The sequence below is a fragment of the Alosa alosa genome, chromosome 24, assembly GCF_017589495.1.
Source record: "Alosa alosa isolate M-15738 ecotype Scorff River chromosome 24, AALO_Geno_1.1, whole genome shotgun sequence".
NCBI classification, from domain to species: domain Eukaryota; kingdom Metazoa; phylum Chordata; class Actinopteri; order Clupeiformes; family Clupeidae; genus Alosa; species Alosa alosa.
Window position 1 is genome coordinate 3,460,530 of NC_063212.1, and position 26,738 is coordinate 3,487,267.

Genomic DNA, 26,738 nt, shown 5'->3' on the forward strand with positions numbered 1-26,738 from the left:
CCAGGATGAGTAGGAGCGACTATGTCAAGCCAGGTGTATGTAATTCAGGATGTGTGCGCGTTCTCGTTTCTGCTCCAAAGTGCCCACGGTTGGAATAAAAAAAAGACGTGGAAAATAGCGTCATGGGGAATCATGGCTATTTCTGTAAAACAGCAGAAGTAGGCATGGTAGACCAACTGAATGCAAATTTACGTATGCAGTACGAGTGCTTCCTTGTCTCGGCACCCAACATCATTAAGAAAGCGCTCGCCACTGCAAAGAACGCACATAGTATGATTTACCTTAATATTATAGTTGAAAATACCTTCAAAAACTTGCCCGTCCGTCTACTACCATATGGTTATTATTTTAATTGTGATAGCCTTATAATTATTAACATAGGCCTAGGTAGCCTACTCATTGTTTGCTTATTTTATTGATAAACGTTTGATGAATAGCCTACTGTAGTTGATTGGAAGTGGAGGGGCAAGTTTTTGAAGGTATTTTCAACTATAATATTAAGGTAAATCATACTATGTGCATTCTTTGCAGTAGCGAGCGCTTTCTAGGCCTATGTTAATAATTATAAGGCGATCACAATTAAAATAATAACCATATGGTAGTAGACGGACAATCTGTTTTGTTTTGCGAACAAATACATTTATCAAATAGTTTATAAATGGAATAAAGCTCCTTAAAAATTAGCACGGAGGTCTGATGTGAATGACAGCTAGCTGAACCAATAAGACAACATAATTACCATTAGAATTAACTTAGCTTATTGTTAGCCTGGTCGGGACCAGGCTAGGTGCAGAGAATAAATCCCCATGGTAACTTATGTGCCATCTCTTTTGTGAAACCAAGTCAAGGCTGAATTCATCCAGGATAACCTAAAAATCCCAGCTTAATCCCTTATCTAGGTTTTGTGAAATACCCCTCAGGGCTCCGAACCGGTTCAAGGAACGAAAACGAATGGAATTTTACGAGGAGCGGAAACGAAAACAAAATGGTCTTCAACTGTTCCGGAACAGAAACGTTATTCTGAAATCCACAAAACCGTTAATAACGTTTTTTTTTCGTTCTCTATATATTTTATAAAATTTCACAAAAGCATATCCTAAGTGTTCTACTCGTTTGATTGTAGGCAAACAGCCTAATAATTTGATTTCTGCAGTTTGAAAAAAAAGACAGAATAAATGGACCTTTGGTCCAAATGTGTAGGCCTATATTTTGTCTTGCTGTTGTAATGTAACCTATCCGTCTGCCACTTCGGATCTTAGGCCAGCTCGATTTGGAAATTGTTTGTAGCCTATGCGTAATAGCCTGAGATTTACAGGATGAAATAAACGCTGAGATTTACAGGATGTAATACCATACCAAATCGCCCTTCATGTTTTTTTTTTTTTTTTTTTACCATCGCGGAAATATAAATCTTAATTCAGACATGCTGAATTATGTAATTATGTAGCACATACATTTTGAGTTTAACGTTAACCCTTTTCCCAGTTTATGAAGTTGTGCGTCTATGAGCAAAGTAGACATATGGTTCTACTTTGCTCATAGACGCACAACTTCATAAACTGTATGATATGTTGCCTTAGACTACGGTAGGCTAATGCAGCTACTGTTAGAGACTAGATAGATAGATAGATACTTTAGTCATCCCCAGACGTGTAACGTGAAGTCGTGCATGGATGTGATGTCTCCGTCCTGCAGGCGGTAGCCAGAGCGCTCTCAACTCTGCTGCCATGTGTGAATAAACAAACGTCCCCCCCATATCCCCGGTATAACGTTATTGTCGGGTCCTTAGGAGGCATTTGAAATGACCAAATGCAAATGTCATCCGAGGGACCTGACGGTGACGTCCCCAGAAAGTCCTGCACCGGACATCACGCAATAACCAAACGATAACTTGCTCCGGACGTCAATAAGGTCACCGGAACGTCCGCTAGAGAACATGACGTTCGGGACCAATCGGGGACGTTGTGAATGTCGGCATGAGGTCCGGGGGACGTCCCGTGTTTGTCGGGTAATACCATACCAAATCGCGTTTCATGTTTTTTTTTATACCATCGCGGAAATATAAACGTATAGCTACGGTATAGGCTAAATCAAGGGGAAATAATGAGTACGTCTATTCTAAGGTATAGTCCACAAAAATAGACTTGATAGGCCCGCCAAACACTGCTGGAACTTTAAGAACGAACGATATTTTGCGAACGAAAACGTTAAACATAGGCCTACCTGAACTGTTCGGAACGGAACGTTTGAAAAATAATTTCGTTTTCAAGCCCTGGTGTAGACTATTAAAGGCAATTACACATAATGTTGTAGTCGGTACACATGTGTTTGTGTGTGTTTGTGCGAGAGAGGGAACGATTTTACCTCAGTGCGAGGCAAGAAGTCTGGATCAGCCTTGATTCGCCCAATGATCTCACAGAGAATGATTCCGAATGCAAAGACATCCACCTGAATAGAAAAAGGAACACAAACACACACTTCAAAGACTGTATTGATGGCTGAATAGGCCCAATGCACAAGTCACACTGGTCAATCTGACTTAACATACATGTAAAACACACACATTCTACACAGAATCTGTGAAACTGGATGCAGTACTGTACGTTAGTAACAAAGCATGTGATTGTTTAAACAGCAAGTGTGCTGGTTTCAAGTGCTCTTTAGGCCAGTATTCTGAAAGTCTTTATAATGTGCTCATGCTGAACTAAACACTTCAGCTCCAATCATTTACCATACCTGCAGTTAGTGTTTACAGTGCACACTTTGCCTGCCAGTATTCTGACAGTGTAACAGAGTGTCTGTTGCCAAAGTCATGCATCAGCATTCCACAGAAATCATTCGCTGATTGATTTTCTTGCTAGCCCTAATTTAATTACCATCTATGCCCTAGACCCCTTTGGTGCGTGTGTGTGTGTGTGTGTGTATATATATAAAAGTCTGTTAGACTTGGACTGCTAGAACAAATTGCTGGCTTTTCAGACTGTATTCCAGTCTCTGTCAACAACTGGGCTATTAACACCAGTAAGCCAGACCATAGCCTTAGCTAGCACTGGGCCGGCAGCTGGAGCAAGGCTATTATGGTGGAGAGGTATTGTTGTGGCCTACCTTCTCATTGTATGGCTCTCCTCGCAGCACTTCTGGTGCCATCCAGTAGGGGGAGCCCACGATGCCCAGCCTGTTAGAGCAGTCACTGAGGAATGAAAACACACACACACGCTCTGAGACCATCACTGAACCAGCCTGTGCTGGAATAGGCCAGAGCCGAGTACTGAGTGATTTGAGACTGGGGGGGGGGTAGAGGGAGAGGAAACACTCTCTTCAGTATTGTGACATTTGTTTTTGTACTGGTAAGTATGCAGTTGGGAACGTGGGGCTTTCTGCATGCTCACTGTCATCTCCAACAGAAATGGAACGAGACATGGGGCACAAGGGAGGGAGAGGGAGAGAGGGAGAGGGAGAGGGAGAGAGAGCAATGGACGAGGACACAAGACACAGGGAGGGGGGAAGAGAGAGAGCTCAGACAGAATTACAGCCCCCAGTGTAAACACGGTTAGGGAAGTAGAGAAAAAGCGAGGGAGAGAGTGCGAGAGCTTGGGATGGAATAGTTTGACCTTATTTGGATAGCTTACCAAAAAACTCAGTATATCTACCCACTACCCCCTCCTTTCCCTCAAGTCTCTCTCCATCTCTCTCTCTCTCTCTCTCTCTCTCTGTTTCTCTCACACACACACAAAGTGTGGGTTTGCAAACAGAGGGTGGAAGCACACCACTTCTGTGCACACACACACACGGCTTTGACAACATCTGTTGTCTCAGAGCAGCTGTGTGTGTGTGTGTGTGTGTGTGTGTGTGTGTGTGTGTGTGTGAGCATGCAAACAAATTGTACACAGCACATAATAGCTAACTATTCTTATTCAAATGCAAACATCTGGCTATTGTGCTACCGAATCCCAAAGAGCACTTTAAAATAACCCCCCCCCCACCCCGGTAGCATTCCGGGCATCATGTCTATTCACGGTGAAATCTATCTTGAGATCTATTCCAGTATTACGTGAGCACCTGGCGATGCACCGAGACGCAAGTGAGACGGCTGACAGGGATTCTGTGGTCTCCTCGCTGACTCACGCCACAGATCACGTCTCACGTCTGCTCCACTCACTGGAGGGGTCACGTATTTCAGACGCTTTTGGGAGGGGGTCCTGAGTGTGTGTGTGCGTGCGTGAGCCCTTCATATGGCACATACACACACTGTTGGGTGGAAATATTATGGCTCTGGGCATTTAAGGGACTGAGAGATAGCTCTGTGTGCTTATGAGTGTGAGGGAGAGACATTGTCAGTGTGTGTGAGTGTGTGTGTGTGTGTTGCAGTCAAGACCAACTAAACAAAGACCAACTCCTGACCAAGTCCAGAGAGTATCAAGACTAAGACAAGAGTTAAGACCAAATCAAGTCCAACACAAGACCAGAGCCAACTTTTATGCCAGAGGATTTGGCCGACACCCATCTGCTCGATCCCAGAACACAACAGCTTCTTCTACTTCATCTTCACCTGTGTCCCGTAGTCAGCTGCACGCATGTGAAGGGTGAGCGGGGACAGCCGTTAAGAAAAGTAACGTCTCTTTCAAATGATGAAATTCAATTTTACATCCAATCACAGTATTGTGTTAAAAAAAAAACAAATACATTGTGAAATAGCCGTCTGGTCTAGAAATACCTAGAAAAACCTTGAGTCCTCCATGTCCAAGCGAGACCAAGTAAAAAATATTGTCAATTGCTGTCAAGTACTACAACACTAGTGTGGTGTGTACGTGTACGTGTGAGATGATTTAAAAGACCTAAGCAGAAATCTCAGCAACATAAACAGACACAGTGGGGTGGATGTTAGAAAGCTACACACCCACCCACCTCCCATCTCTCCCTACATAAACAAATAACACCGCACAGACTTCCCTACACAAACACACAAATGTAGAAATGTCTGCCCTGAAGATTGGGGACAACTAACGAGCCAAACCCCAGAGTGCAAATGTACTGGGATGTATGAGTAGGAGATAGAGAACACTGAAGACACAGTGTAGATGAACACACAGATAAGGGGAGTTAGAGAGGGTGTGAGAGCAACAGCTAGAGCGAGTGAAGGATAAGAAAGAGGAAAAGGGAGGAGGATGAGAAGGGTGTCGAGGTCACCTATCTGATTGGGGATCTTATCAGGAGCATTGGATTGAGGAGTTTACTGACCTGCAGTCCGGAATCTTCTCAGCGAGACCAAAGTCCCCCACCACAGCAGTGCACAGGCCAGCCTCCCAGCGCACCAGGCAGTTCTACACGCACACACACACACACACACACACACACACACACACACGTATACATGTACACACGCCGACCATGCAGACAAAGAAGCAGAGAGCCGTAGGGCAAAGGTCAAATACCTTAACCTGTCAGATAAGAGAAGGAATGTCTGTGTGTGTGTGTGTGTGTGTGTGTCTCTACCTTTGACGTCAGGTCCCGGTGAAATATTCCTTTACTGTGCAAGTACTGCAGACCTTTGCTGATGTCCAGCGCAAGGTTGATCCTTGTTGCCCATGGCAACATTATCTCACTGTCCAACAGCTGCTCCAAGTTCCCCCCGTTAATATACTGCAACACACACACATATATATTAGTGTCCAGAATAATTACATTTGGTGTGTACCTAACACAACACACCTGTTATGGTCAGTGTGTGTGTTTAATGATGGTGTGTGTCAGGAGTTAATACCTCAGTCAGAGCGTGCAGGTGGCCCTCATGAACACACACACCCACAAACCTGCACAGAGAAACAAAGACACACACACACACACACACACACCGACATCTCAGTTTCAAAGCAAAACACAGACATGCACACACAGCCTTGTGCTGACAAAAAAAAAAAAAAAACAGTGACAAGTTCCTTCAGGATCCCACCACTCATGTGTGTGTGTGTCTGTGTGTGTCTGTGTGTAAAATTGGGAAACGACACACATACCCTGCGGGTGCTAAGAAGCACAATTTCTGAAGTTTTAATGAGTCTCCTCACATGCCACAGCTGGTCAAAAACTTAAACCACCTCGCAAGCCAAAGAGAACTGACAGCTGGCACTATGCCCATTTTAAAAGCAGAACAATCAATTTCTCCATTACACACAATCACACTTTCCACACTCTTGATGACACACACACTTTCAGAGTATGGGTGCACATGTTTGCATTGCCGGGCGGGCGAGAGAGAGAGAGAGAGAGAGAGAGAGAGACACACAGAGACACACACACCATAATGCACTGCTCACATTCCCAAACACAGCGGTTCAGTGACTAATGACCAACTTGGTGATTAATGGCTCTGCAGACATTTCTCAGTCGCTCTCTTTATTGTCTACGCCAATGTGGTGGGAAATGTACCGAAACAATGCCAAACATTTTGCAACTCCAGTGTGTGGCAAGTTGCGTCAAGCAGAATTAAATATGCCAAATATGATTAGTAACCTATTGAAACATAAGAATACAATCACATCATCAAAGTGGAGAGATCCATGAAACAGTTCAGTCACAACCTTGTTCAGGCATTGGAGTTGGGATGGAAAGAGAAGAGCCTACCAGGGAAAAGAAATGACATCAAGTACTGCGCAAAGGTTTTTGCCATTTTTTTGCCGTATGTAAGAAATGTCTTTCAATTAATCATAAAATGGCCCTGATATGTCACTAGACATTAAGAAATCATGTTCATTTCAAATACTTATATCACTGACAACAGTAGTCCGGCCAGGATATTGTCATTTAAAAAGTGAAGTTGTAGCCCTCAACTGATGTTTATGTCGTCATGTTGTGTTTTGGCCTGATGCGCCACCCTCCACCTATCTACTAATCACAAAGTCAGTAGTGTTTCAGCATCCTGGTTGCCAGCTCTGCCAGTCAGGGGGGAGGGGGAGGGGATACACAGCTCTACAGTAATTTGAAAGTGATTGCAGTACCAGTTTTGGCCACTATCTTACATACGGTTCCTTTAAATGTATGCCGGTAAATAGAAAACGTCACATTTAGATAGTCAAAATTATTTCTCAAATAGAGAAATCAGTTAAGGTATTCTTGTTTTCTGCACTTTGCGTGTTGTTAACTGATAAAACATACTAGCGAGTGTGCTATTCTCTCAGGCATGCAGAAAGTACAGGTAGTGGAGGAATATTTGAACAGGAAGTGTGAAGTACGTGGTAAGTATTTCTGCACACTAATGTTTAGGGGAGAAACATGGTAGTGGTTGAATCTTGATTCTAGGAATGCAAATTTTGGAGCATGTATAACTATGTGAGTGCTGTGGGCAGTCTAATTAGATAAGAATGAGGGCATGTTTATGTAGGTGACAGCCAGTGCAGTATACTCATTAGGATGCAGAAGCAGCATGTTTGAACTTCAGTAGTGAGTAGAGTTGGGTTGGCAATGCCTAAGTATGCAAGTTGAGTGTACTCACCACTAGAGGAGATTGGGGTTAGAATGTTGAGGTGAGGTGTGGTTGTGTGAGGTGAGGGGGGGTTAGTCTGTGAGGTGAGTATACTCACCTAAAGATGCTGGGTTGGCATGTCTAAGTTTAAGTATGCGAGTTGAGCGTACTCACCTGAGGATGTTGGGGTGGCAGAGGCGGTTCATGAGCTGCACCTCCTTCAGCATGTTGGCTCTGTTGGAGGCCATCGTGTTCATTTTCAACGCCATCACCTGACCACTTGTCCTATGCTGCACCTGAACAGAGCATGAAGGGGGCTACTGTCATTACCAGCTTTCCTCTGAGAGGCTCTTCAGCTGCCCACTCCTCCCCAAACAGACACACACACCTTAACTGGCTCTCACTCTCAGAGCCTCTTCATGAGAGCCTCTGTTGGTCACACACACACACGCACACACACACGCACGCACACACACGCACACCCTCGCCACACTTAACAGAGAGCACCTTTCATGAGACAACAGTTTACACAGGTCTGCTTTTACATGCCGCTTTATCTGATCAAAACCCTCATGATTAAAGTATTTACTTCATGCTTAAAAAGGCCACCACACTCTCCCTCTCACAGTGGTGCAATTCATTGTGGAAAGTGATGACTTACATGCCTGCCTCCGCCAAGAACTGCCAACATATAGCTTCCCAAGCTTTTAGTCTTCATTGGGATGAAGCAATGAATGAGGGGCACTAAAGTGAATAAGTGGTTGTACCAGGGTAAGGATTTATGAGGTTTAATCAATTAAAGTTCAATTTGATTAAAGAAGTTACTTAAGGTGGAAGCAATGCTACATCCACCCCATCTGGTTACCACACCCCTTTGAGACTTTGAAGATCTACTTTCATTTGTTAAAAGCCTTAGAATGTTATCTCTATGGCGTTCAAAATCCAAAGCCCTACACACAGTTTCCTGACGGCTGTGGAATCAGAGTGGAAATCCAGATCCAGGTGGTACCACAGTGCTCAGTACAGATCTTTCCCTTCCTTGACATGTTCCTTGCATGCATTTATCTAAACAAATACAGTGGAATTCTGAAAGAGCGAAAGAATCAACACTGATTAAAAAATAATTAACTTTGGGAAGCACTGTGGTGCAAGAGGCTGCAGGATCCATTCGAGTCCAGGTGCCCACAGGGATCCTGGTTCAAATCTGACCTGAGGTCATTTCCCAATCCAACCTCATCTCTCTTCCACTCACTTCCTGCCACTCTTCACGGTCTTATCTGTTTAAAATAAATATCCTGTGGCATAGATAGCACATGTACCACATACAGTCTGTTAAAGTGGAAAGATATTTCCCTGCATAATATTATTGATTAAAAAAAAGACAGTAAAAAGATGAATAAATATAGCATATTGCCGATTTTGTGAAATATGTGCTCAGCTATATGGGGCCAGCTTGAGCGTGCACGCACGCACACAAAAAAATAAATTAAACTTAAACTTATTTTTAATGCTACTACTTACAATAGTGTTTTTCCACACATGTGCGCACACACACACTTAAAAAAATGTGTTGATCAATCTTGAATGACACAGGGAAGACCTCTGTCCCACCACAAACATTACCAAATCCACCAATCAACATTGCATAGACGCACACGCACACATAACCTGACTTACACATCCTTTCTGCCTCAGTTGACAGGCAACCATACACTTTCCCTCCATATTAATAAAGGCTTAAACTACACTCTCTGCCATGTCCCACACAACACAGGTACTCAGTCAAAGCTAGGTACTGTATATTATAATTATTAGTTCTAATTCAGATCTGTTGAATGAATGAAAATGAATCAGTCACACAGGGATTAAGTCTATGATGTACAGTATATGTTCTGCCATGCCACATGATTGACTTCTTAAAGCACACTCAAGATTAATACGGTCATTAACTTTATGCAATCACTCGCTCTAACTGATGTTGGGAGTGATTACACTCGAAAGTATATTTATTGACCATATCATAGTCCCGAAGTCCTGAATGCTGAACGCTCTAAAATGACGACAGATGGGACCTCACCTTTTCTGTGCCAACAAATCAATGGGTATAACTAGGAGTGGGGTGCAGAGACTGGGAATGCTGACGGGGTGAGGAGATTGGGAATGCTGACGGGGTGGAGTGTAGTGGGGAGATTGGGAACGCTGACGGGGTGGAGTGTAGTGGGGAGACTGGAAACGCTGACGGGGTGGAGTGTAGTGGGGAGACTGGGAACGCTGACGGGGTGGAGTGTAGTGGGGAGACTGGGAATGCTGATGGGGTGGAGTAGAGTAGGGAGATTGGGAATACCGGAGTGGGGATGCTGACGGAGCAGAGCGGAGATGGTGTGAGTGGCCTTAGGTCTGCAGCACACTTGCACAAGCTTACGGCCGGACCAGGAGCTGGCCTGCTTTCCCTCAGTAAACACAGTCAGAGATTAATCCAAGCCAATTTGCACTCAGCAACACTTGGAATGGCTACTCAATACCAGCTCTGTGTGGAGAAGGAAAATGTGTGCGTCACTGTGCATGCCACTTAGTGAAAGGCGATGACATGCTGTGGAGAAGATTAACATGACTGAATAAATGTAGATGCATTGTAGTGTTGCTCATCTGTTTGCTTCTAACATCAGGGGGATTCCAAATCAACTGTGTGTGTGTGTGTGTGTGTGTGTGTGTGTAAAATCCTAAACCCACTATGAGGGGGCATATATTGCACATAGCTTTCCTATGACACAGAATACAGATTCATTCCCCGTGGATTACAAACTCCTCTGGATGGAGATAGAGAAGGTTACAGTGAGAGAGGGGAAAGAAGAGACAGAACGACAGAAAAGTATGCACAAAAGAGTGATGGACACCCATTCAAACGACAACTAGTCCTGGGTTTGCAACTTTCACTCATTTATGACCTAGTGCACAAGTGAATAACCACTATGCACTAGCGCCTTGCATCACTTACTCCATTAGCTGTCAACTATTAAATGAAATCGCATTTTGGTAATTGAGTTACTAGCTTTTCCTATTATTATTATTTATCTGACATTGGAGTCTATGGCAGTCTATGGAGTATTTACAGACCTCTAAACCCAGCCATCTAGCGCCACCAACAGGTCAAAATCTGGCCGAAAATTATGAAATTTGGTACACTGATTCAGCACTGTCCCATGATCACTCTCACCAATTTACAGAACTCTATGCCCAACACTCTAGCGCCACCAATGGGTCAAAACTGGATTGCATTAACGCATGTGACCATTGAACGGTGCATCAGATTTTCACAAATCAGGCACTGTTGGTATCCCTGGACTGACCTAAGTTCAATGACTCCTATTATGTCACTTTCCGCCATATTGGACCTCCGCCATATTGGATTTAGTCCAAACTACGAAAAGTTTCAGAGGTTACAAATTTCATCCGATTTTCACAGAACTTGGCAGAGATGATATTCTGCCCGAGCCGCACAAACGATACTTGTCAGATTTTTCATTTAGATTTTTGTTTGCCCGTGACAGCCAATCAAATATGGTGATGAAGCCGCCAAACAGGAAGTGGACTAACATCTCCATGACGCTTTGAGTTAACATAACAAAACTCGATACCATTAGTCAGGACACTGTCCCAATCACTCATTTTTTATGCATATACATTGAACACTCTAGTGCCACCACCAGTTCAATGCTGGACATGCGTTCATGCGCGTGATCCTTGACTCTTTTGTCTGATTTTCACAATTGAGGTAGCGTCTTAATCCTTGGAACATCCCAAGTTCATCGACCCCTATACCATCACTTTCCGCCATATTGGACCTCCGCCATATTGGATTTAGTCCAAACTCTACGAAAAGTTTCAGCAGTTACAAATTTCATCCGATTTTCACAGAACTTGGCGGAGATGATCTTCAGACCGAGTCGCACAAACGATGCTTGTCAGATTTTTAATTTCAAGTTTATTTATTTGTGACAGCCAATCACACATGGCGACAATAACGCCTTACAGGAAGTGGGCTAACATCTCGGCTATGCTTTAAAGTCCAAACTTGGTACAGGGACTTGGTATCCGATTGTGGGGACACACTACGAAATTGGCATCATGTGGCCTCTATAGGGGGCGCTGTAATACAGGAAGGGAGCTTGTATCTCAGCAACGCTTCGGAGTAAAAAGTCCAAACTTGGTATAAGGACCTGTTACCTGATTATGATGACTCACTAGGAAATTGGAATCATTTGGCCTCTATAGGGGGCGCTGCAATACTGGAAGTGAGCTCCTATCTTAGCAACGCTTTGATGTATGAAGTCCAAACTTGGTACAGGGACTTGGTACCTCATTGTGAGGACACAGTAGGAAATTGGCATCATTTGGCCTCTATAGGGGGCGCTGTAATACAAGAAGTGGACTCATATCTCAGCAACGCTTCGTTGTATGAAGTCCAAACTTGATACATGGACATATTAGCTGATTGTGAGGACATGCAAGGAAAGTGGTCTCATTTGACCTCTAAGGGTGCTGTAATAAAGAAAGTGAGCTCACATCTCAGCAACACTTTGGTGTATGAAGTCCAAACTTGAGGGACATGGTAGCTGATTGTGAGAGCGCACAAGGACATTGGTGTAATTTGGCCTCTAGGGGCGCTGTAACAAAGTAAATGAGCTTATTTCTCAGCCATTCTTTATCCAATGGCAATCAAACTTGCTGTGAGTGCTTGCTCATGGCATGGCAATGCCATTCCTGTTATAGCGCACTGCTTGGCCCCCGCATTGCTGCTTGCAGCTATATTTGGTTGATTGGTTTGGGAAATACCTTAAATTCTCTGATTGTAGCTTCTTAAACTTGAATATTTTCACCTTTAAACACTCCTCTGTGACCGCAAACTAAATATCGTTGGTGTATGCACAAAACAAGGCATTTGAGGACAGGCCTTGGATAGCACAGATTGACTTTTTTTTCCACCATTTCCTGTCATTTTATCAACCAAACTGATAGATTAATCCAGAAAATCATTGACAGATGACTACTAAAACTAGATGTACCGCATATCGGTACAAAATATGACCGCCGCTCAGTCCTGTACATCCGTTCCGCGAAAATAAATCACACTTCAATTTGTCTCCATATTTTACTCCATCCCCCACTCTTGAAACTTTTGTGTATGCTTGTTTGGCATGCCTGAGTGTGTGTGTCGGGCTGCACAGAAAGTAGCCTACTGGTGCTGAAAAGGTGAATAGATTGTAGAATAGCCAAAGAAGATGTAGCATTGTTATAAAACCTTTAAAATCTCTAAACAATCACAAGTAGGGCAGTTCATCACAGTTCATCCATTGCAACTGGATTGATGAAAGGTCACTTACACCTGTAGGTTACATTGTATTTGGGAAAAGCAAAAGGTATCAGCATAATGTTATTTATATATTTATTTATTTTTTATGTATTTATAAACAAAAACATCTGTCAGTTCCGTGCCGTTTTCAACAGCTATCAAAAACAGGTCATTTTTGGATGGATGGATTTTTTGTGAATACAATCTTATGTAGAAGAAGAAACATCATCTTTAGTTCATGTAATACTTTATTGTCAATGCACAAATTAAGTAACAGTAGTCTGAAACGAAATGCTGTTTTACATCTAACCAGTGGTGCAAATAACTGACATGTCCAAATGGGCCTGGATGAAATGCGTCGCTAGACTGTTCATTCACATTTTAACCCAAAGTTGAAGAGCTTTTGTCCGTTATTGTTCGTCTAAAATATAGGCTGATTCATGTTCCCTTGCATTGTGTAACTGAGGTCCATGGCTACTCTGGCTTTCATCAGACCAAGCTCAATCTTTTAAGAAATCAAAAAAAATAGCGAGCAGATCAGGCTGGTTCACCCAGCCTAGTCCATAGGCACCGATATTGTTTAATTTTCCGATTGAGATATACACGCTCTGGCTATTCTAAATGCATCAGGAGTTATGACAAAACGGTAACTAACAAACTAGATCCTAATAGAAAGCTGTTAGCTTCCCTAAGCTACAGGTAGGATTATAAGGTAGGCCTATTTACAACATAAATTGTCAATAGGCTATGCTGGCGAAAAATAAAATCTCCTTTGAAACCAATGGCTTACGCCTTTACAGTATCAAGCGGACTTAAACTGTCATATCGTGGGCGAAAAGTTGTAATAACATTCACGCAGCTCCATGAGTCAAGGAAAGCGAATGAAGTAGCCACTTCTACATGGGACCCACTACACAGTAGCTTAAGGTGTGTTGCTAAAGCAGCCATAATGAAATGAAGGTGTCATTGTTTGGATACTTCACACACACATGCTCTTTATTTTCACAGACTACAACTACCAAGCTGGAATCAAAGCACATTGATTCCCTCTCACACACCCTGCACGCACTTAAAAACAAAATAAACAGGCGTCCCCAGTCTCACGCATGTATAGGCAAAACTGTATCAGACCGGTGTAACGTTGGTAAATCTTCCATTGCACAGAATGATTTTGTAGCACGGCAATAAATGACAGTCGACAGATACAAACAGTGCTGCTATCAATTTGTTGGTATAACCGCATTTTATAGTTTTCTACAAATGCAATCAATCAAATGGGCCTCCATCACTCAACCAACGCTAACGGTAACATTACCTAGGTCCTTATTGATATTACAAGATTAACGTACCTGCAGTAAAAACCAAGCATGTCCGATAAAACATCCTCAGATTTATTTCGCTTCAAGAAGAAATGGGAATTACACTTCATGTGAACATCGCCCTATCCTTATTAGATGTTCACAAGTGGTAAACTACAGTCCTTGTAGGAAGCGTCCATTGTTTTCCAACCCACTTTTTAACTTCCAACAAAATTACGCCTCACTGCAACGATGCTCATCTAGTGGACTACTTATCGCTAATACTGAAAATGCAGCCATGATGATGAATATTTATTTTGGCTTTTAATCCTACTGAATTTGTAATTATGTATCGGCCGCTCTAATACCGATAGTATGTGTGCCTGTGCATGTATATGTGTGCACCGCCATTTACAGGCCAATGAGTGTACAGTCACTAAATGTACACAACCTAAATTTTTTTAGACCCCCCCCATGGATGAAATTCTACAAAACTGGCATACCCCCAGAGAATGCCAGGTCAATCATACACATAAAATTTGGTGCAGTTCTGAACATCTTAACTGAAGATGGGGGCATTAAAGCAGAATAATATTGCATTTTCATTTTTTACCGGAAGGGGGGTGCAAATCAAAATGAGTGATTATGAGCCAGGGTTGATGTGGGCCCTTGAGGCCAACATACCATAAAAGATTCTTCATCCTCAGTGCCACGGTTCAGGTAGTTATTTAGGAAAACTGTTTGTTTTATGGTTCGGGGCCCAGCAACGGGTGGGGGGCGGTGGTCGGGGGGGGTGGTGGTCCCCGGGATGAAAATGAAATTTTTCCATAAAGTCTAGTGGGGCTACATACCCACCAAATTTCATGTACCCCGTGGTTCGTGTCCCGGTCTCAATGACCAAAGATTCAGGAAGTAGATGACGGAAAAAATTTTGAATTGTGTGCATGTGCGCGTACAAGTTTATGTTTATGTGTGTGTGTGTGTGTGTGTGTGTGTGTGTTTGCCTGTGTGTTTGCTGTGTTGTGTGTTTGTGCATGCATGCATGCCATGCATATGTCTACTGTGTGAGTATGTGTCATAATATGATTACTGTAAATGTATGTGTGTAAAGTGGTATCTGTTTATGCACATGTGTGCACATGGAATGGGTTAACATGACCCCTGGAGGCAAAAAACATAATGAAAACATTGGTCATCCCAGGCCCTACAGTTCTCAAGATATTCACAGAGAACTGTGTTCTGCCCTATCTTTCCTTTTGGGGGGGGGGTCCAGTCCAGCTGGGGCTACAGATCAAAACGAAAAATGACGGTTCCATGCTATCCATGGGGGGTACATGCCCACCAAGTTTTGTGTACCCGGGTCTTTCAGTGTCCCGAATCCTTGTTGGTGTACGTCACTAAATGTACACATTAATTATTTTATTGTAAGGCCCCCCATGAACGAAAAGTACACAAAACTTGGCATGCATTCGAGGGGGTGTCATAAATGATCCTACACCTTTAATTTCATAGTTTTTAACTTTGTCAGCCAGAGATATTATTGTGATGAAAACACCTAATTTTTTGCTTTTTAATTTTTTAACTAGGTGGCCTTATACATGAAATAAGTGGTAATGGGATGGGTTGACATGCCCTAAAGACCAACATACATTAAAAAAGGTGGACCTCCCTAGGCCCCTACACGGTTGTCGATAGTTTTCAGAATGTCTGTCTCGCCACCTACAGGCCAGTTGGTGTATAGTAACAAATTAATTTATTGTGTGGCCCCCCCCATGAACGGAATTCCACAAAACTTGGCGGCATACAGAGGGTGTCAATGATCCTACACTTCCAATTTCGTGCAGTTTTGACTATGTTAGGTCACAGATACCTTCAATTACAACACCTCATTTTCACTTTTGTGTTTAAACTAGGTGGCTATACATGAAAGGAGTGGCGTGGAATGGGTTGACATGGCCCCTTGAGATCAACATACAAAAAAAAAAAAAAAAAAAAAAAGAAAAACCTCCTAAACCCCACGGTTTTGAGATATTCACAGAAAACTGTGTCTGCCCTACCCTCCCTTCGGGGTCCAGTCCAGCAGGGGCTACAGATCAAAACGAAAAAAACAATGGTTCCATGCTATCCATGTGGGGTTACATGCCCACCAAGTTCGTGTACCCGGTCTTTCAGTGTCCCGAAATCATTGACCTGAAATTTGGGCATCGCGAAAAAAAAAAAAAAAAAGAAAAGAAAAGAAAAAAAAAAATCTGACTAAACCTTTCCGCTGCTTTGTAAAAGTCATAATAATTGCTCTTTACTGCCGTACTTCTGACATCCACTATACAGAACATCCAAACATGGCTGCTATTCCCAATATACACTTGGAGCACATTCCCATGCTATTTTTAAAGGAGACTTCTCTAGATCACACACCAGGTGACTGCTGGACTGAACGGCTAGAGGAGTGATGGATCCCAAGAGTGAGACAGGTTCTTCCCGTCTGCTACACTAGCATTTCACAGCTGTAATTTCATCAACATTGCGCTCTTGTGTTTCCTCATTCTGTACGTCATATACTGTACAAAGTCCCTCTCTCTCTCCACAAAATGTGGGACCTACCTGCGCAAGCTGAGACAAATTTTACATTCAATGGCCAAGCTACCCTGAACTTGTGTGTGTGTGCATACCAGTCTTCATGGTCTACAGCAAAAACATTCTCCACAACTTTTCATGTCAACACAAGCCCGACAGGTCAGTTTCTCCACATCTACCCCTGACACCTTACCTGGGGGAGTGTGTGGAGTGCGTGGTGTGTGTGGGGATGGGCAGTGTTTATCCAGGGTGTGGGGAGACTAGGGGACAGTAGGTACAGGAGAGCACTCACTATGAGTGTGACACACACACACACTTATATGGACATGTAAACCACAGTGACAAAAAAAAACAAATAATTCAGAGCAAATGCAACACAAGAATAAAACTTGGGAAAAGTAGCATTTCGCCTAAAGATGTTTTGCACTAAAACACTCCCTCTTTCCAGGAAACAGACACAGACACACAAGGCCTTTTAATGACTGACAACAGCACAAGCCCTGACTAGAGTGCAACTGAGAAGGGGACAGACAGGCAAAGGAGGGAGGAGGGAGGAGAGAAAGAAAGAAAGAAAGAAAGAAAGAAAGAAAGAAAGAAAAAACAGACAGAGACAGAGACAGAGACAGACAGACCCAGGAAAGGGAGAGAAAGATTGACTGGGTTGTGGGGAGACAGAATAAAAAAAACAAAAGAGATAGATGTAAGAGAGATGTGAGGTGAAGTTGAACTAGTTTTAAAATCTCCCAGCCAATCAGAGTGGTTCTTAACCCTTTGTTGCTACTTAGTGACATCTCGACCCCAGAAGACGGATAGGAATATTTCTCCCCCCAATGTGCGTGTGTGTGTGTGTCTGCATTTCCAAGACCAGGAGGGTGTGTGAGTTACTATGAAAAACAAAACTGTTTGGGGCATTTACTTTTACGAACAGCAGCTTGCACAAATACCAGATTTTGGCACATTTGTCCCGTAAGCATTCCCTGCCCTGTGTAAAGTAGAGTCCATGAATTAAAAATGTGTGTTGGCTATAAACACTATGATACTTGCATCAGATAACTGTTTTCAGTTTGTCTATGTATACTGTATCGGTCCTTATCAAATAAACTAATAACTAGATGTACCGCGATAGCCGGTACAAAAATATGACACGCCAGTCCTGTACATCCGCTCCACAAAAATAAATCACACTTCAATTTGTCTCCATATTTTACTCCATCCCCACTCTTGAAACTTTTGTGTATGCTTGTTTGGCATGCCTGAGTGTGTGTGCATGCGGCTGCACAGAAAGTAGCCTACTGGTGCTGAAAAGGTGAATAGATTGTAGAATAGCCAAAGAAGATGTAGCATTGTTATAAAACCTTTAAAATCTCTAAACAATCACAAGTAGGGCAGTTCATCACAGTTCATCCATTGCAACTGGATTGATGAAAGGTCACTTACACCTGTAGGCTACATTGTATTTGGGAAAAAGCAAAAGGTATCAGCATAATGTTATTTATTTATTTTTTATTTTTTTATGTATTTATAAACAAAAAACATCTCTGTCAGTTCCATGCCGTTTTCAACAGCTATCAAAAAAACAAAGGTCATTTTGGATGGATGGATGTTTCTTCTTCTACATAAGATTTTAGTCATCTTTAGTTCATGTAATACTTTTATTGTCAATGCACAAATTAAGTAACAGTAGTCTGAAAACGCTATTGTTAATGCACAAATTAAGTAACAGTAGTCTGAAACGTTATTGTTAATGCACAAATTAAGTAACAGTAGTCTGAAACGAAATGCTGTTTTACATCTAACCAGTGGTGCAAATAACTGACATGTCCAAATGGGCCTTGATGAAATGCGCCGCTAGACTGTTCATACACATTTTAACGGGCCAAAAGTTGAAGAGCTATTGTCCGTTTTTGTTCGTTGTAAAATATAGGCTGATTCATGTTCCCTTGCATTGTGTAACTGAGGTCCATGGCTAGTCTGGCTTTCATCAGACCAAGCTCAATCTTTTAAGAAATCAAAAATAAATAATGGGCAGATCAGGCTGGGTTCACCCAGCCTAGTCCATAGGCACCGATATTGTTTAATTTTCCGATTGAGATATACACGCTCTGGCTATTCTAAATGCAAAATGCATCAGGAGTTATGACAAAACGGTAACTAACAAACTAGATCCTAATAGAAAGCTGTTAGCTTCCCTAAGCTACAGGTAGGATTATAAAAGTAGGCCTATTTACAACATAAATTGTCAATAGGCTATGCTGGCGACATAAAATAAAATCTCCTTTGGAAACCAATGGCTTACGCCTTTACAGTATCAAGCGGACTTAAACTGCCATATCGTGGCGAATGTTGTAATAACATTCACGCAGCTCCATGAGTCAAGGAAAGCGCGAATGAAGTAGCCACTTCTAAATGGGACCCACTACACAGTAGCTTAAGGTGTGTTGCTAAAGCAGCCATAATGAAATGAAGGTGTCATTATTTGGATACTTCACACACACATGCTTTTAATTTCACAGACTACAACTGCCAAGCTGGAATCAAAGCACATCGATTCCCTCTCTCACACCCTGCACGCACTTAAAACAAAATAAACAGGCGCCTCAGTCTCACGATGTATAGGCAAAACTGTATCAGACCAGTGTAACGTTGGTAAATCTTCCATTGCACAGAATGATTTTGTAGCACGCGCAATAAATGACAGTCGAAAAGATACAAACAGTGCTGCTATCAATTTGCTTGGTATAACCACATTTTATAGTTTTCTACAAATGCAATCAATCAAATGGGCCTCCATCACTCAACCAACGCTAACGTAACTTTACCTAGGTCCTTATTGATATTACAAGATTAACGCATAGTAAAAACCAAGCATGTCCCATAAACATCCTCAGATTTATTTCGCTTCAAGAAGAAATGGGAATTACACTTCATGTGAACATCGTCCTATCCTTATTAGATGTTCGCTGCGGTAAATTACAGTCCTTGTAGGAAGCATCCATTGTTTTTCCAACCCACTTTTAACTTCAAACAAAAATTACGCCTCACTGCAACGATCGCCATCTAGTGGACAAACCACTACTTCTCGCCAATACTGAAAAATGCAGCCATGATGATGATGAAATATTTATTTTGGCTTTCTTTTAATCCTACTGAATTTGTAATTATGTATCGGCCGTTCTAATAATCGATAGTATGTGGGTGCCTGTGTGTGTGCATGTGTATATGTGTGCATATAATGAGTGTACAGTCACTAAATGTACACATAACCTAAATTTTTGGACCCCCCCCATGGATGAAATTTTACTGAAACTTGGCATACCCCCAGAGAATGCCAGGTCAATCATACATAAAATTTGGTGCAGTTCTGAAATCTTAACTGAAGATAGGGGCGATTAAAGCAGAATAATATTGCATTTAATTTTTTTACCGGGGATGGGGGGAAAATGAAATTTTAAGAAAAGTCTAGTGGGGCTACATACCCAAAATTTCATGTACCCGGGTGGTTCGGTGTCCGGCATCAATGACCAAAAATTCCAGGAAGTAGATGACGGGAAAAATTCTTGAATGAATCATGTATGCATGCGTGTACAAGTTTATGTTTATGTGTGTGGGTGTGTGTGTGTATGTGCGTGCTTGTGTGTTTGCCTACGTATGTGTGTTTGTGCATGTGCATGCATGCGCATTATGTCTACTGTGTGAGTATGTGTCATAATGATGATTACTGTAAATGTATGTGTATGCGCATGTGTATCTGTTTATGCACATGTGTGCACATGGAATGGGTTAACATGACCCCTGAGGCAAACATACGGAAAAATTGGTCATCCTAGGCCCTACAGTTCTCAAGATATTCACAGAGAACTGTGTCTGCCCCCACCCTCCTTTCGGGGTCCAGTCCAGCCGGGGCTACAGATCAAAAAACGAAAAATGACGGTTCCATGCTATCCATGTGGGGGTACATGCCCACCAAGTTTTGTGTACCCCGGTCTTTCAGTGTCCCGAACTTTTGTTGGTGTACGTCACTAAATGTACACATAAATTATTTTATTGTAAGGCCCCCATGAACGAAAGTACACAAAACTTGGCATGCATTCGAGGGTGTCATAATGATCCTACACTTTTAATTTCGTGCAGTTTTGACCTTGTCAGCCAGAGATATTGTGATGAAAAACACCTAATTGTTTGCTTTTTAATTTTTAACTAGGGTGGCGCTATACATGAAATAAGTGGTAATGGGATGGGTTAACATGCCCCTTAAGACCAACATACATAAAAAAAAGGTGGACCTCCTAGGCCCTATGGTTCTCGAGATATTTACAGAAAACTGTCTCCGCCACCCCAGGCCAGTTGGTGTATAGTAACATAAATTAATTTATTGTGTGGCCCCCATGAACGGAATTCCACAAAAACTTGGCATGCATACAGAGGGTGTCATAATGATCCCCCCTACACTTCCAATTTCGTGTAGTTTTGACTATGTTAGGTCACAGATACCTTCAATTAACATTGCAACACCTCATTTTTACTTTTTTTTGTGTGTTTAACTAGGTGGCTATACATGAAATGAGTGGTTATGGAATGGGTTGACATGGCCCCTTGAGATCAACATACAAAAAAAAAAATGGTCCTCCTAAACCCTACGGTTTTGAGATATTCACAGAAAACTGTGTCTGCCCCACCCTCCTTTGGGGTCCAGTCCAGCGGGGGGCTACAGATCAAAACGAAAAACGATGGTTCCATGCTATCCATGTGGGGTTACATGCCCACCAAGTTTCGTGTACCCCGGTCTTTCAGTGTCCCGGAATCATTGACGGAAATTTGGGCATGCTAAAAAAAAGAAAAAAAAAAAAAAAAAAAAAAAAAAAATCTGATTCAAACCTATATGATCACCCGCTTAAGCTGGTGCGGCGGTCATAATTATTATTAAATGAACCAGGTGGGTATTTAGCCAGGACACCGGAAAACCCCTAATCTTTGTGATAAGTGCCATGGGATCTTTAATGACCACAGTGAGTTAGGACCGATACAGTATACATCTTCACCAGATCTCCTGCAGCACAGTGGCCACACCACTGCACTAGGACATTGGGATCTTCCAGCAGCAACTCCGTTTTCCAAGGAGGTCTCCCATCCAAGTACTAATAAAGGTCACACTTGCTAGCTTCAGTAATTCAGAAGTGAAGTGAAGTGTCTGGCTGCTACCACAAACACACTTAGCCAAAGCATGTCTTGCTGGACCCCACTGGACAAGACCCCCCACACACACACACACACACACACACACACACACACACACACAAGCTCCTGGTCTGTCAGACATCCAAGACAAACAGGGCATTCCAAACATCATCCTTTTCATTTAAATAACACCCCCTCATTTCCGCAGTCTCAATGTAGGTGTGTGTGTGTGTGGTCCTCTTAAATCTTTTGTAAAGCTCAGCTATTAAACTTTGCACGTGACAAAACTAAAGAAACATCAGGTCCATATCATTTTCAAACTCTATACAGAAGTGTCTCCAACGCCCATGTCAGATATGTAACAGCAACATGACAACCATGCATCATGTGTCAGTCTTCTGTCAGCACCAACTCAGGGAGAAAATGCACTTAGGAGGGGTTCTCAAGTCCTTACAGGCACAAACATTGGTCCATGAAACCACATCACACACAAAGGGTCCATGGTGCACAGAGAGGAAGGGAGGAGAGAGAGAGAGAGAGAGACTAGAAAGAAAGACACACACACACAAATCAAAACAACATACATAGATGTACAGTATGTGCAAAGAAACACACAGGCAGAATAACCCACTCAAAACAAAACACAGCCACACATCACTCACAGAGAGCCTACATGCCCTCTACTCATTTCTGAGTTGATCAGGCGAGTTCCCTTGACGTGCTTAGGGCAGGCCACTCGGGGGTGGAACAAGGTGCATGCAGGACACTTTCGGGGAACAGGGGAACAGGGGGGTGGAACAGGGCGCCGCGCCAGGACACCTCGAGGGGAACAGGGCACAGGGGGTGGAACAGGACACTCGGGGGGTGTAGTCTTCTGCAGGGAGCTCAGGTGTTGTAAGGAGCTCAGGTGTAGGTGCGTGCACACACGGTGGTGTCGACTCTAGGTCAGAAATTAGGTCAGTGAGGCCTTATGAAATCCATAGGTTAATGAGCTACGGAAGTGCATTTCTGCTCAACAGTGAGGTCATCCACTTGTGTTAGTTACTGGCCCACCGAGAAGGGATCCTTGAAGATCAGTGCACACAGGCAAATTGGATGGGGTTGTCAGGCTTTATTAGAAATATCCAATAATAAGGACACTGAGGAGCTCCTTGGAGTCCAATTCTTGAATTCCAAACCCTGTGTGCAACATTTAGAAATGAGAAAGTTTGTGTGTGTGTGTCTGGCTTGTCCAGGATTGCTGTATGCACATATATTTCAATACATATTCTGTAATGTGTGTGTGTGTGTGTGTGTGTGTGTATATAACCTGCACATAAGGCGTGTTTTGCCTCAGCAGCCTCAAGAAAAACACAACCTGTGGGATTTGTTCAAACAAGACGTCTCCAGCAGGCATGTAAGGGTTGCTCAACCTTCCTTGAGCGCAAATACCCACTACTCTGGCTAACTCTTCTCTTCTAGAAAAACAAAACCAACGGAACGGAAGCCACTGCCAGCACGCACACACACACACACACGTGCTGATGGTCCCTCCAACCTCAGACAGAGGCTGATATGCCAGCAAAGGGTATCCTTCTGGACCTAAGGACACATCTGAACAAGCAGACAAGTGTGGTCAAGAGTGTCTGTCCATATTAAATCTAGTTTAAGCAGAGCTATTGTGATCTTAAAGTGGCTATGTGAATTTTTATTTGTTCAATATATCCAAAATAGCAACAGAGTGTGAAGAAATAATGGTTTTCCCACAATGTTCTGTGTAGTCCAGATATGCATGCTACAGCCCTATGCTAGCTTCAGATCCTGTTTGAACCTCAATGCTATGAATGCAAGTCAATGGAAATGTGCACACGTAACGGTGCATTCAAGATAATCCTACAGTCCTGGTGTTTTTCAGTGATAACATTTCAGAGCGACTAGACATAGAATTACTTTTAAAAAGCAATCCGTGTTGAAACGGCCTCATTTTAAATATTTTCAGGGGAACACAATGACAACTTTGTTTGGTTCAGGTAGAGGGTAAATGTAGCCTACTTGGGTTACCCTGCATCCAACTCACTCATACAAACCTACTGTAACTGTAAATCCTTTCATTTACACTGTTTAGAGTCTGGAAACTTAAAGGTCACATTGAACACATCACACAGAGGAGATTTCAGCCCTGATTGAATCACAGCTGCCAACACAGACCCAAAGATTAGCTCATCAGGAGCACCAGTGTAACTAGACATCTAGACCTCACAGCCACACTGTGGACACACTTTAAATGTCAGTCATTTCAATGTGCAGATGCAAACACACACACACACCTCATTAACAAAGAGAATATTTCAGTCTGACTGAATCACAGCCCCCCCAACACACAGACAGGGGCAGGGGTAGAAAAACAAGAGCCAACCATGGCGGGCTCATGGCCTATTAACGGAACCATCCAATCTATTGCCCATTCATCAGCCTTGGTCCACTCCATTCACATTTACATACACAGCTCCATCACTAGTGACATTTTAAAAAGGGCTGCTCTTAATTAAAGTGGAGGAGCTAGCTCATTTGTAGTAAATCACCATGAATTGGAGTCAGGTGGCAGGAAAGGGGGCACACAAGGCCATGACCAGGATCAAAGGACGTGGTAATGGCTCACTGTGCTATGCTCTCCTTCATACAGAATTAAAGAGGGAAGGGTTCCTTTGCACATGTCAAAAATGCCTCTCTTGTTTCAAGGCTTCGCTCAACTGTACAGTGTTCAGGTGTCAGATGGCCGGCTACTAGCGCCACCTGCTGCTGCTAAATGCTGATGGTGCATGCCTCAAACACGGCAAAACGGACTGTAAAGGGGGTATTTAAAAGGCGGTCTGCGCGATGTCAATTGAAAAAGATGCAACGGGTTTTTACAAGTAGGCTAAACTTAATCTCCGCAACTGCGACAGGGGGAGACTCTTACCTTGAAAACTTCGGAGAAAAATCCCGAGCCAATTTTCTCGCAGAAAAAGTCGTCTATCCTCGCCAGGCTGGACACAGCGCTCCGGAGGGCTCGGTAGGAGGAGGGCCTCATTCGGTGGGGTCCATGGACTGGACCGTCCAATCCGTCCTCCTGGTCGTCGCGGTCCATCCTGACCGTTGCAGAGGGGGGCAAGTGCGCACTCAGTCTCAGAACTCAGTGGCGGTGTTTACACTTCCCATGTCCGAAGCTACGTGAGCGAACAGCAATTACCTTCGCGCAACAAGACCAAGTTTCAAACAACAGAATATGACTTTAAACAATCCTGCTTCGTTTTCATTTCGGTCTGGATGGCTCACGATCTCCTACTTTAACTCTGGCGAGCTATTCAGACGCCGTTTGACATCCGGCATTGGCCCAATTTGTTTGGTTCCGAGCCCAACGTCACTCACGTCCAGTGAGATGAAGTGCAAGTGCATCACTGGTGTGCTCCACCGCACCCACGACGCACCGAGTTGCTGACTGCACAGCGGGCCCTACCACAGCTTGCATGCCTCACTTCCACAGACGCCAGACATTCCGCCGGATGATGCGTGGCTACTAGGCTACTCGGCTCCTGCTCAGCTGCATGAAAACGACTCGCCCCTGCAACAGAAACAGAGAAAAAGTGTGATAAAACATAGAAGTATGCCCCTCAATCAGCACAATCTCCAGCCGAACTAAAAGGCAACACCAACACTTTGTAACTTAAATAATAGTTCGCCTATGAGGTTGGATCTTGTTACTCTTTTCCCGTGATTATTCCAGAAAAATGACCGTGCGATTTGACGCATAAACCTTTAAAAGGCTGATCTTACAATGTCGGAAACATGTAGTCCCCAACGTGAACACGGTCTTCTGCTACCATAGCTGAAGATGCATTATAAATAGCTCTCTCAAAGTCTAAGTTCGACTGCGCGACTTTTAAAGCGAGGACAGACTTTGAAGCATCGCGATTGCATTTTTAAAGGTATAGTTTAAACAGGACAATATAACATAAGGGGAATTACCTAATGTGAAGAGATGTTCCCACACGTTTTGAGTCCTATTTGACCCCAAACACCTTCGTCATTCGTTTCCCTTAGTGTCTTCTTATCTGTGCCCGTGTCACGTTACCGAGTTTTTTATTTGACTAATTAATCATCCCCGCTGCTCCCGCGCCAACACGACTCGATGCCTGCTCGAGCCTCTGCAGCGTGAGTCGTAGGTTATCTATGGTCTGCTGCACCGAATGAGCAGCGTGACTCTTGCTTCCAATTGGAGGCGAAGGGGCGGGTCCAAGTCATGTCTCCCCTGCGCCACAGCTATATTTTTTTTAACAGCCCTCACCTCACCTGCAAGCCTGGCCTGGGAAAGCGACCGATAAGACGTTTTCCCAGCAAATCATCAGAGCAGGACATAGATTAGGAACATGCGGATTTTCTCAGTGTTTTTCCCTGTCCACTGTCCACCTCTTTAAAGCTGTTTTGACATGTCCACTTTTGTGGTGGGCCCACTTCATGAAGCAATGTATTTGTAGGCCTACTATACTAGCTGCTAGGCAACATGACACACGAGGTCACAGCAATGTGTTTTGTGTGTGCGTGTTGGAGAGGTTAGGCACCCATGTTTAATTCATACATGGCTTTACCAGTTAGCTTTTCGAAAGGTTTGAAGGCGATACGAGACACATGATACCGAGGTCAAAACAGCCCATGAACAATGAGAAGCGAATTAATAATTGAGAGCTCTGCTGACTTAATTCACTGCCATTAAAACGGTGTTTGTTTTGATACTGCCTGTAGTAAAGGTGATATAGAGGGTGAGCAGAAATGGTGCAACCTGGTTATCTCACAACAATGACTCAATCTCAATGCATAAAAGTTAGGCCTATTCAAATGGTGTGGAAAGTTATTGATTAATCCATTTGCA

General features: G+C 43.2%; 1 protein-coding gene across 1 annotated transcript in view; it reads right to left on the reverse strand.

Annotated features, from left to right (window-relative positions):
- Positions 1–26,103, reverse strand: part of tesk1b (testis associated actin remodelling kinase 1b) — a 30,377-nt gene extending 4,274 nt beyond the window's left edge. Inside the window, 8 exon segments of the mRNA XM_048236724.1 lie at positions 2,365–2,448; positions 3,106–3,190; positions 5,239–5,321; positions 5,494–5,640; positions 5,762–5,810; positions 7,631–7,752; positions 24,792–25,433; positions 25,838–26,103. Coding sequence (XP_048092681.1) covers positions 2,365–2,448; positions 3,106–3,190; positions 5,239–5,321; positions 5,494–5,640; positions 5,762–5,810; positions 7,631–7,752; positions 24,792–24,959 — 738 coding nt within the window. The 5' untranslated portion in view covers positions 24,960–25,433; positions 25,838–26,103.
- Between the last annotated feature and the right edge of the window lie 635 nt (positions 26,104–26,738).